This window comes from Hippocampus zosterae, chromosome 3 (genome assembly GCF_025434085.1).
Source record: "Hippocampus zosterae strain Florida chromosome 3, ASM2543408v3, whole genome shotgun sequence".
NCBI classification, from domain to species: Eukaryota; Metazoa; Chordata; class Actinopteri; order Syngnathiformes; family Syngnathidae; genus Hippocampus; species Hippocampus zosterae.
This window is the reverse complement of record NC_067453.1, coordinates 5,208,451-5,221,296: the sequence shown is the minus strand read 5'-3', so window position 1 is coordinate 5,221,296 and position 12,846 is coordinate 5,208,451. Positions and strand designations below refer to the sequence as shown.

At 44.2% G+C, this 12,846-nt stretch overlaps 2 protein-coding genes and 1 long non-coding RNA gene across 4 annotated transcripts in view; 2 read left to right on the top strand and 1 right to left on the bottom strand.

Moving 5' to 3' along the window:
• smpd3 (sphingomyelin phosphodiesterase 3) overlaps positions 1 to 12,846 on the top strand; it is a 76,466-nt gene that overhangs the window by 49,550 nt on the left and 14,070 nt on the right. For both annotated transcript variants that reach the window (XM_052060865.1, XM_052060864.1), the window contains one exon: positions 9,959 to 10,034. In XM_052060865.1, the coding sequence (XP_051916825.1) occupies positions 9,959 to 10,034 (76 nt within the window). The remainder of the gene's footprint in view (positions 1 to 9,958; positions 10,035 to 12,846) is intronic.
• LOC127597715 (uncharacterized) overlaps positions 1 to 12,846 on the bottom strand; it is a 166,450-nt gene that overhangs the window by 139,607 nt on the left and 13,997 nt on the right. The gene's annotated exons all lie outside the window — the stretch shown is intronic.
• LOC127597788 (uncharacterized) lies at positions 347 to 2,218 on the top strand. The gene is made up of 2 exons (XR_007961750.1): positions 347 to 1,488; positions 1,669 to 2,218. It is a non-coding gene; the product is annotated as an uncharacterized LOC127597788 (long non-coding RNA).

The window sequence follows — 12,846 nt, the reverse complement described above, 5'->3', positions numbered from 1 at the left end:
TTTCAGGTCAGTTGCTGCCTCGCTCAGCATTTCATTCATTGGGGCTGGCCACCCAATCTCTTGTATGACCTCCTTCTCTGATCTGGCAGACTGGGGCCCTTCGCCATGGAACCTGCGTTGTACCTCATCAATCTCAAGTTGTGACAGCAGTTGCCGTTTGTGGATGTTGGAACACTGAGCTACTAGTTGTTTCGTGGTCAACCGTGACTGTGGGTTTCGAAGTAACCATTTAGCCCACATTCTCTGCATGTAACCCCTCTGACTAGGGTTGCTTGAGTAGTAGCATTCCAACAGAGCCATGTTATCGCCCATTCTCGCTCTGGTTCCCCAGCACCTGACGGCCGGGCGACGTCTGAGCCGGCATGTCATTCGTTTTATTGTCTCTCATCATTGTATGAGGTAGGCATTAGCGTGAAGGATCTTGCCCAAGGACCCACACTGGATGGTGTTATGTGCTCATTTTTGCCCCAAGCGGGATTCGAACCACCGTCTCCCGTATGCCAAACCGATGCCTTACCAACTGAGCTATCCAGCTATTTGTATATATATATATATATTTGTATATATATATATATATCTATTTGTATATATATATATATATCCCCACACACACACACACATGCATAGCCAACTCACCTCCAAAATGGTTGAAGTACCAGAGTGGAAGTTGTTTTCACAGGGAACAGGAATGAACAGATTGATTTTTTTTTTACTGTGGTTCACAATTTTCTCTGTGGCCATGAAATGGGACAGAAGTGAAAATCAATTCCAGGACGAGGTCGAATTTTGTGTTGCTGTCCAAAAACAGAGTTGGGAATTTGAATAGTGTCAGTCTCTGGGTTGGAAGGAATCAATTTCCTGCTGAGCTCGCTCCACATGTTCATGGTGGTTATGCCAGTAAACACTATTCCGCGTTTGTGAATGTGTGGGTGTGTGCATGAGCATTTGTTTCCTTGTGCCCAGACAGATCCTTTCATATACAAACTCCAAAGAAGACACACTCACACACAGCTTGGTTGCTGACCGACTTATCATTTTAGTACTGCTGATTGTTATTGCAATTTAAAAGCTGGCCTCTCATATTCGTGGTCACTCCTGGCATCCCCTAACAAGCTGGCAATCATTCAGCTCGCCGCCTAATGCAGAGTATGTCTTAACGGCAACTTAAAACAAAAGTAACTCTGAAAGGAAACATATACTGTGTTCTTCTGTGTAATAACGTGTTCGGTAATATTATCTGTGTCAATTTTTTTCAGGAAAGTACACATAAGTTGAAAGATAAAAAGATAATTAAGTTGATAATATATTGAATTTTAATGTGGAGGCTGTACCAGCTTTCATGACATGCTTCGAAATGATGGTGCAACTTAAAGTGAATAATACTGACTAATGACTAACCATGAGGCCTTCACATTTTTGTCTGTAAAAATTTTCAGCATTTTAAAACTGAACCAACTACTGAATACACTATGCACACGAGCAAGAGGAGTACTATGAAAGAATTATTTGGAAGCAAAATTCACTCTTCTCAAGTGTCAAGATTTTTCTTAAACACAGAAGACAGTGAATCAGATGAGTAAAATTTGGTAAAAACAGTCTGTGCTAAAGAAAATTAAAATAAATACAAAGTATTGGTTTTTATTGGATGCTTTTATGTAACCTTCAGAGTGGCACGGTGGTCGATTGGTTAGCATGTCTACCTCACATTGCAGAAGATTCCGGGCTCAGACCTCCCTGTGTGGAGTTTGCATATTCTTCCCGTGCCTGCGTGGGTTTTCTCCGGGTACTCCGGTTTCCTCCCACATTCCAAAAACATGCAGGGCAGGCTGAATGAACACTCTAAATTGTCCCTAGGTGTGTTTGGAAGTCAATGGTTGTTCGTCGATGTGTGCCCTGCGATTGGCTGCCAACCGGTTCAGGGTGTACCTGCCTGCTGCCCAAAGACAGCTGGGATAGGCTCCAGCATGACCCATGACCCCTGTGAGGATAAAGCGGATCGGAAAATGGATGGATGGATGCAACCTTTGCAGTGATCCCTCGCTATTTCGCGATTCATTTATCGCGGATTCAGTGCGTCGTGGATTTTTTTTCAAACATATTCCTAAAAAATAAAAATAAAAAATAAAAATTAAGTCTGCAAAAAGTCCGCAAACGGTCCGGGACAAGCAGCGAAAGGCAGCAAAACAACAGCGACTCACATAGAGCAGCATATACAGTACTACATGTATATGTTTACTGTATTTTGTTATTCATACACTAACCTAACCTAACTTACACGTTTAAATCTATTAGTGTACAGGATTAAGTAATTTTAATTACGACAAAATTTACTTCTACATTATGTATACCATTAAATTTGGCCTTATAAATATTTTTTCTACTCATACACATGTACATGTACCTGTACGGGGGGTGGGGGGTCTACTTCGGGGATTTTCGTTTATCGCGGATGGTTTTGGTCCCCATTAACTGTAATAAACGAGGGCTTACTGTATTCATTCAAAACATTTTGGTTACGAGTACAGTATGTAAGTTAAATTACACTTTCTCCTTAATTGGTGGTACCAGTAGGACACAACCTACCGGTAATTCTCCAAAGGATGGGTGGTCGGATTGGTTTTACTTAAACACACTTTTTATCCACACAATGGACACAATATATGAAACATTCATGATAAAAATGTTTATTTATTTAGTATCAATCGATTTATTGCTAACTGCCAACTCAAGGCATTTTGTAAGGGTGGCATCTTGCACCACTTGCTGCCCTGTAAAATCGCCGACAGAACTCGGTCCAAAATCCTAAATATTTTTATTGTCCAGTTTGACTCGCTACCGTGACACTTTACATCAACCTGCAGCTTTATTTTGATCACGATGGAAGCTGCGCATCACTTATGGATTTAGTCTCAGGAAAATGTAACCCATGGGCAGCACATACTCATAATCATAATTTCCCTGTGGATTTTCCTGGAGAGCAGCAGCAGGTCAGCTGCATTTCTCAGAATTTTATCTTGTAGAGAGATAATGGAATAGACAAAAAGAGAGAGAGAGACAGAGCTTGAATATTAATTAAAAATGTTTCCCTGTAGAGGGAACCAGTGCTCAGTAATTAAAGCTTTTCAGACTCAACATTTATCCCCTGTTATAATTATTCCTTCCGTGTGTGTGCGTGTGCGTGTGTGTGTGTGTGCGTGTGTGTGTGCGTACGTGCGTGCGTGTCTGTTTTAAAATGTGACATATTATAACTTTTCTATTTTTAGGTGTATATGAAAAAAATGAATGGTCATTCATTTGCAGGATTCTGCACAGTACCCTGTAATTTTTCCTAAATTACAAAAGATTGAAACGATGTGATTTGGGGTTGACTGACAACCAACAGCACAACTTATCAGTCTCCAAACTGCTTTGTTTCATCAAGGCAAAAGTAAAGTGATCTAGCTTATGGGAATAATGAAAGATGAAATCTTGGCTCACTCCTCATGTGACATTGATGTGCAGGTAATTAGTGACAGCCGCCTTGGGCCTTCACTGATTGAGGCTTTTGTAATTCAGCTTGATTTGGCTTTGAGTGTGAAGTCGCTCAGTGCAGAGGTACCGGGTTCGATTCCAGCTCCGGCCTCCCTGTGTGGAGTTTGCATGTTCTCCCCGGGCCTGCGTGGGTTTTCTCCCGGTGCTCCGGTTTCCTCCCACATTCCAAAAACATGCGTGGCAGGCTGACTGAACACTCTAAATTGTCCCTAGGTGTGAGTGTGAGTGTGAATGGTTGTTCGTTTCTGTGTGCCCTGCGATTGGCTGGCAACCGATTCTGGGTGTCCCCCGCCTACTGCCCGAAGACAGCTGGGATAGGCTCCAGCGCCCCCCGCGACCCTAGTGAGGATCAAGCGGCTCGGAAGATGAATGACTGAATGAATATGAAGTCGCTGATCATTGTCACTTGCCGCTCTTCTCTGAATACCCTGTGATGAGAGATACGTATCAAATAAAATGAGTTCATAACTCAACGAATCTAGCAACATTTAACATTTCCGATGTGGACATGAAAATGAGGGCTTTGTTTGTTTCTTTGCAACACTGGTAACTTTTTTCAGGTTTGTTTTTCATACACTTTAAGCATTCAATATATATATATATATATATATATATATATATATATATATATATATATATAGAGAGAGAGAGAGAGAGAGAGAGAGAGAGAGAGAGAGAGAGAGAGAGAGAGAGAGAGAGCTTTCAAACAATTAAAATATTTAATGTAATTAAAAATGCAACTGTCATAATTAACTCAAATAAACTAAATTTAATTATATATATATATATATATATATATAACAATATTTTAATTGTTTGAAAGCTCTCTCTCTCTCTCTCTGTCTCTCTCTGTCTCTCTCTCTCTCTCTCTCTCTCTCTCTCTCTCTCTCTCTCTCTCTCTGTCTCTCTCTGTCTCTCTCTCTCTCTCTCTCTCTCTCTCTCTCTCTCTCTCTCTATATATATATATATATATATATATATATTCTTAAAATTAATTGTGCTTACTCACGCAATTTTTATCATTTCTGAATTTCTTTTTATATATTTTTGTCCTATTTTTCCCCATTTTAATGCTCTCATCAACATGGAATCATGAATCAGTTTTCAGGTGCAAAATGCAAATATTTACTGAAATAACAATTTCGATTTTCAATTTTACATGAACATTTTTCACTTGGAGCAGTTATTCACACATAATCTCTCACACAATATTACTGTCCATCAACAACAGTGAAAAAAATATTTTGTCACACAACAGCTCCCTTAACAGCTCTTTTTATGGAATCAGGCGCCGACAGCGATGGCAGCCGCGGTCACACGCTCCCTAGTATTACCCCTGTTTTTGTCATTTTCGTTTGTTTTTGGCGACCCTGAGCGGCTTACTTACACGAGGGAAAAGTTGCTGCGCATTGGGGAGTCTACGCTCGGTCTTTTTTCACCAGCACACGAAAATCCACAAGGTTTTTCGGAGCTAATCGCGAGCGGAGCGGCTGCGCTGTACGGAGCTGGAAACGCCGCCGGAGGAGGGGGAAGCGAGCCGGCGTGCTCGTCAAGCTCCGGCAGCGTGGATTTCGAACCCCGCTCCCATCGATCCATCTTGCTAATCTACGATCTCTGCCAAACAAGATGGATGAACTTCTTCTCCTCACAAAGACCAACAAAACATTTGCACGTTCTGCTGCGCTCTGCTTCACTGAAACCTGGCTCAGTGACCGCCATCCAGATCCCGCGCTACATCTACCCGGCTTCCGCCTTCTCCGAGCCGACCGCGACACGGAGCTATCAGGGAAATCGAAAGGTGGTGGGATTTGCTTCTATATCAACGAAGAATGGTGCACTGATGTCACGAAGCTCGACGCACACTGCAGCCCGGACCTGGAGTCGCTGTCTTTAAACTGCAAGCCATTCTACTCGCCACGTGAGTTCACCTCCTTTTTACTAGTCGGTGTTTACATTGCGCCACAAGCTAACGCTAACACGGCGATACAAACGCTAGCCGAACAAGTAAACAAACTCGAGCTAAAATACCCAGAGTCACCCCTGATCATTTTGGGCGATTTTAATAGAGCACATCTTAACCGTGAACTTCCCAGATATAAGCAGCACATCGACTGTTTCACCAGAGAAGGCAACATTCTAGACCACTGCTATACAACAATCAAAAATGCATACCGATCGGTCGCCCGTGCAGCATTGGGTCTTTCTGACCACAATTTAATCCACTTAATACCTACATACAGACAGAAACTCAAATGTGTTAAACCGGTTGTTAAGACTGTGAAAAAATGGACAGATGAAGCAAAGCTAGCCCTACAAGAATGCTTAGACTGCACTGATTGGGGCGTCTTTGAAACTTCAACGGGCACCCAGGATGAATACACAGACACTGTAACATCATACATCAGTTTCTGTGAGGACATGTGTGTACCAACGAAGTCCTTCCGTTCGTTCAACAATAACAAGCCATGGTTTACTCCCAAACTCAGGCAACTCAGGAAAGAGAAAGAGGCCGCATTTAGAAGTGGAGATCGGGCACTGTACAAACATGCCCGAAACCAATTGACGAAGGAAATTAACATCGCAAAGAGAAGCTATGCAGAGAGGCTGAAAAACCAGTTCTCTGCTAACGACTCTGCATCTGTATGGAAGGGCCTGAAAGCAATCACTAACTATAGAATGCCACCCCCCCAAACAGTGAACAATACGGGTCTTGCTAATGAACTAAACATGTTTTTCTGCCGATTTGAAAAGGACACCCCCATTTCCCACTCACACCCACCTCTACCAGAAACCACTCTACCTACCCACCCACCCTCTTTTTCTCCACTACAGATCCACGAACAGGACGTGAGACGGCTCTTCAAGCAGCAAAAGATCAAGAAAGCTTCGGGGCCCGACTAAGTGTCCCCCTCCTGCCTGAAAGTCTGCGCTGACCAGCTGGCTCCGGTCTTCACACAGATCTTCAACAGATCCCTGGAGCTGTGTGAGGTCCCATCCTGCTTCAAACAGTCTACCATCATCCCAGTTCCCAAGAAATCGGCAACATCGGAACTGAACGACTATAGGCCAGTCGCCCTGACGTCTGTGGTCATGAAGTCCTTTGAACGCCTTGTGCTGAACCACCTAAAGAACGTCACTGGACCCCTGCTGGACCCTCTCCAGTTTGCCTACCGAGCAAACAGGTCTGTGGAAGACGCAGTCAACATAGGTCTGCACTAAATCCTCAAGCACCTCGACAGCCCAGGGACCTACGCAAGGATTCTGTTTGTGGATTTCAGCTCTGCGTTCAACACCATCATCCCGGAACTCCTCACCCCCAAACTACTCCACCTCGGTGTGTCCCCTGCGATCTGCCAGTGGATCCTCAGCTTCCTGACGGGACGGACACAACAGGTGAGACTGGGAGCAACAACATCATCAATACGCACCACCAGCACTGGAGCCCCACAGGGATGTGTCCTCTCGCCACTGCTCTTCTCTCTCTACACAAACGATTGCACCTCAACAGATGCAGCTGTCAAACTCAAAGTTCGCAGACGACACCACGGTCATCGGTCTCATCAAAGACGGCGACGAGTCTGCGTACCGCCAACAAGTGGAGCAGCTGGAGCTCTGGTGCGGCCGACACAACCTCGGGCTGAACACGCTCAAGACTGTAGAGATGATCGTGGACTTCAGGAAACATTCTTCTCCTCAGTTGCCCCTCACACTATCCAACTGCCCTGTGTCAACCGCCGAGACCTTCAAGTTCCTGGGAATCACAGTCTCCCAGGACATGAAGTGGGAAGTCAACACCATCTCTATCCTGAAAAGGGCCCGGCAGCGGATGTACTTCCTGAGGCTGCTGAGGAAGCATGGCCTGCCACAGGAGGTGCTACGACAGTTCTACACGGCAGTCATCGAATCAATCCTGTGTTCTTCCATCACGGTTTGTTTTGGGGCCGCCACAAAAAAGGACAAAATCCGACTTCAACGGACAGTTAGGACGGCGGAAAAAATCGTTGGCACCGCCCTACCCACTCTTGAGGACTTGCACACTGCAAGAATCAAGACAAGGGCACGGAAAATCCTCCTGGATCCCCTGCACCCTGCCCACCACCTTTTTCAGCCACTCCCCTCAGGCAGACGCTACAGATCCATGCGCACCAAATCCAGTAGACACTTAAACAGCTTCTTCCCTCTAGGCATTAACTCCTTAAACAGTCACTGACATAGTCACTCTTCTTGCACCACAAAATGGTACTACAAAACTACTGGTATACTCTAAAATGGTTCAATGATTTTGTTGTTTACGATGATACTCATGCAGGGTGTTATACCGGAGACAAATTCCTTGTGTGTTCTACATACTTGGCCAATAAAGATGATTCTGATTCTGAAAACAGAGCAATATAACATTATAAAGTGCACATCTAAGGTAAACTAGTCCTCAGCCTATAGTGGATTTAAGCCATAGTTGCATACTTCGTTTTTCTCAAGTTTGCTTTGAACACAGCACTTCGGCTATGTTGATTCTGTTCCCTAATGATTCACATCCCTGATATTCATTCATTCATCTTCAGAGCCGCTCGATCCTCACTAGGGTCGCGGGGGGTGCTGGAGCCTATCCCAACTGTCTTCGGGCAGTAGGCGGGGGACACCCTGAATCGGTTGCCAGCCAATCGCAGGGCACACAGAAACGAACAACCATTCGCACTCACACTCACACCTAGGGACAATTTAGAGCAGGCATGTCCAAAGTCCGGCCCGCGGGCCAAATCCGGCCCGCGGGCCAAATCCGGCCCGCGGTCGAATTTCATCCGGCCCTCGGCCCCTTGTCATAAAATCAGTGCCGTCTGGCCCGCAGGTTGGGCGCAATGGAACACGTGTTGCATTGACTGAGGTCTCGTCGACTGGTGAGTGATGTTTCATAGAGTACTGTTTCCCTCTAGTGGCTAAATGAGTAATAGCATTCACTAAATGAGTAATAGCATTTAGACACTAGAGGGCATCACTCACGAGTTAACAAGACATCACTCCGTGTTTATATTGACTGATATGTCATATTTCAAATTCCTGTTTGAAATGAACCAAAAGAAATTCTTAAGATTGTTGAAATTAAAATAAAAATGGAAATGTGAAACAGATTGGCTTACTAAAATTTGTTGAACAATATTGTTGTTCAATGTAAAGAATGTCAGCAAAGGTCGGCCCCCCGACATTTTACCACATAAAATCTGGCCCCCTTGGCAAAAAGTTTGGACACCCCTGATTTAGAGTGTTCAATCAGCCTGCCACGCATGTTTTTTGGAATGTGGGAGGAAACCGGAGCACCCGGAGAAAACCCACGCAAGCCCGGGGAGAACATGCAAACTCCACACAGGGAGGCCGGAGCTGGAATCGAACCCGGTACCTCTGCACTGTGAAGCCGACGTGCTAACCACTGGACTACCGGGCCGCCATCCCTGATATATATACGGCCAAATACCTCCAGCGAGTGAGGCAAGTCCTAAGAAGCCAGCTCAATGGCAAGAATAAGACCTGGGCAATAAACAGCTATGCCCTGCCAGTGATCAGATACCCTGCAGGAATAATAAGGTATCTTTTATATATAGATAGATAGATAGATAGATAGAGAGACAGAAGGTGAGCCAGTGGGGCAACTGGTTTATGTGTCGGCCTCACGGTACGGCGGTCCAAGGTTCAGAATCAGAATCATCTTTATTGGCCAAGTATGTAGAACACACAAGGAATTTTTCTCCGGTATAACACGCTGCATTAGTATCATCGTAAACAACAAAAACATTGAACCATTTTAGAGTAACCAGGAGTTTTGTAGTACAATTTTGTAGTACAAGAAGAGTGACTACGTCAGTGACTGTTTAAGGAGTTAATGGCTAGAGGGAAGAAGATTCCGCCTCTGGCCTTCCTGTGTGGAGTTTGCATGTTCTCCCCATGACGGTGTGGGTTTTCTCCGGGTCCTCCGGTTTTCTCCCACATTCCAAAAACATGTGTGCCAGGTTAATGGAACACTCTAACTTGTCACAAGGTGTGAGTGCGAGTGTGACTGTAGATGGTTGCTCGACTATGTGTGCCCTGCGATTAGCAGGCGACCAGTTCAGGGTGTACCACCCAAAGACATGTGGGATCACCTCCAGCACGTCCCCGCGCCCCAGAAATTGGATGGATGGATGTGCGTGTGTGTGTGTGTGTGTGTGTGTGTGTGTGTGTGTGTGTGTATGACAAGCAACAATAAGGCTCTTCTTGTTGTCTGTCATTTGACGATTGTCATTTTGTGTTCCTTCCTCCCCGCTAAGCTAATTTAAAGAAATGCTGCCATGATCTACTTGTTGATTTTACTGTACCGGTACCTAATTGCTATGCAAACATTCCCCATAACTTACAACCTGACATGTTTATTTACATCCTGTCAAATTTATGTCTCCAGGTTCACGTGGGCACCTCCCATCAAGAGCAGAGGGTTGTGGGATATCTCACATGCACCCACCTCCATGCCATAGAAGGTACAATGATACAGAAGAGCTTTCAAAACATTTCTGACTCCATCCTCATTTTATCAAGCGAAGTTTTACTTCGTGATTTCCATTTCAATGTCTTTGTTTGTAAGCAATACAAACATATTTATATTTGTTTCTGAGTGGGTGACCAGAATGACACATTTTCATATCTGTATGTGGTGGTACAGTACGTCCAAATCACCACATATGTGTGCACTAGAATTTCTGCGTTCTTCCTCCGCCAGTTCCCTTGGCGACTGGCTCAAGCTGTTTAGAGCGTCAGAGCCCTATTTAAAGCTCTGGTCAATGGCTCCCTCATTTTTTACTCGAGACATGTCTTCCACCCCTGCCTGATATGTTGAGCTCCTCCTGCATTTCTCACAGTTCTAAACATAGCACTGCCAGGGCGGTTACTAAATATAGAACTAACGTAAGACCCTTCGGGGGAGAAGGAGAATTGGGGCAAAGAAAGGCAGGGATAAAGAAAATAAAATATATTTGAGTCCTAAAATATGTGAAAGTCCTTTACATAGGCACTCAAAGAGCAAATGGTTATGTTATGTACAATTATGTGTGCCATTTACTTTCTCATCATTCCTATTTTCTACTGTTAAATGTGTTCAGGGTTAAAATGGCGAGGAGGAAAGTGTGTGGGGGGAAGGGGGGGGGTAACGGAAGCACTTGTCGTAGAATTGTTTTTACCTTTACGAACTCTAACCATTTACAGCAGTTGTACACAAGTAGGCGGCCAATGATCCAGTGGTTAGCGCATCGACTTCACAGTGCAGAGGTGCAGGGTTTGATTCCGGCTCCAGTCGTCCTCTGTGGAGTTTGCTTGTTGTCCTCGTGCCTGCGTAGGTTTATTCCCGGCTACTCCGGTTTCCTCCAACATTCCAAATACATGCATGGCACGCTGATTGAACACTCTAAATTGTCCCTATGTGTGAGTGTTTGTAGATGGGGTGTTATTCAACACAAAGTGAATCTTAATTTTGATAAGCAATGATTCAGTACTGATATGTAACTGATATGTGTGATCAATGTAATTGTACTTCATTCATAAATATGACAACAGCGTGCATCAAATCCAATGAATCATTGTAGGAATCAATTAATTAAATGCATTGTTATTATCATCATCATCAGCATCATCTATTCACCCATCCATTCTCCGATCTACTTGTCCTCACAAGGGTTGCGGGGTGTGCCTATCCCAGCTGTCTTCGGGCAGTAGGTGGGAGACACCCTGAACTGGTTACCAGCCAATCGCAAGGCACACACTAAAGTGTGCCATACACACTAAACTTGTTGTTTCGTGTGTGCCATGGCACAGCGATACGAGGGGGAGTGGTCACACACGGGTGGAAGGCCTGTCTCCAAGTGCCCACTTCACAGTGTTGATCTGCGATTGCCCTGGCCAATTTTACATCATTCACAACAGGAAGTCTGTTGGCAGTTCTTGATAAACGTACTTGGCTTACTTCTGCTTAAGCCACGTACGTCAAAGCCACTCCTGCACTGACTTTAAAGAGGATGAGAGAAGCCACTTCCATTGACCAGTGAAGAAGACGGCTTTGTTCACTCACACAATAGCGTAAACACGTCATTCTTATTTCAATGGTCAATATAAATCATAAAAGAAAAGAAAACTCCACTAATGTGCACAGTTAGAATGTGCTTTGCGCTCAACTTACGCTTGGCACGAAAATAGGGCCACGAATTATTGTTTCTCGATATTTGGTGTGTGTGTGTGTGTGTGTGTGTGTGTGTGTGTGTGTGCGCGCGTGTGTGTGTGTGTGTGTATGTGTGTCTGTGTGTGAAAAACCAGATGAAAAACCAGATGACAAAGCTAGCTATAGTAGCTGTTTTGTCGAAACCATTCTCAGAGCCAGTTCCTTGCCTGTGTGCCATTTCAGACCGGACAGCCGCTTGCTATGTTGCAGCACTTTAATGCAATTCAATCGATGTCAGGAAGTACGGGCAGTGATGGTTTGTCTCAAAACAATGCCAGGCTCGTGTGTGTCTGTTTTCTGGGGCTGATAGCTACCAACTGACTTACGGAGAGAGCCAGAGTAGACAGACACTGGACTGATCAGATGTGTTAACTTTTCCACAGCTTCTTGATTTCAGGTTAATGCACCTTTGTTCCACCTTGCTGTTCAATATCTCTGTAAATGGCAGGGGCCGAGAGGAGAAGATTTTTTTGCTCTGCCCACATTTGGTGTTTGTGTCAAGGCCAGAACAGACCCACAGTTACAGCTGTGGCCATGGGAAATCGAGTACAATGTGGAAGGCAGCGATATATTTTGATTCTTCTTCTCACTTGTAAGAGTATCATAGTATTGAAAATCTTTATCGGACAAATCCAAATTACATACAGTGCAATGGAAAAAGAGAGGCCCTTATCTATAAAACTGGATGCATTAAATGCGGCAGAGTAAAAAATAAATCCTAAATTATAATCTATTATCTCACACTTCATGTTGTTTTGAGTCCCTCAAAACCAGCTGCACCTTATTTTTGTCTGCTAAGGAAGAATAAAATTATACATTGCACCTCCAATACCCAAATGTTGAGAAAGCCGTGCAGTTCAAACGCATGGCAAATATTGGTCTAACCCAGTGGTTCTGAATTATTTTCTGTCATGCCTCCCCAAGGAAGAGGAAAACATCTCGCACCCTCTTCCCCCGCACGACTATAAATACTATCGTTTGTCTATAAAATTGTTATAAGTACACTTTTGCATAACACTGTATCCTTATTAACGTATAAGAGAATAAAAAAAGAAAGAAATATGGACCAACTTTATGGAACAATA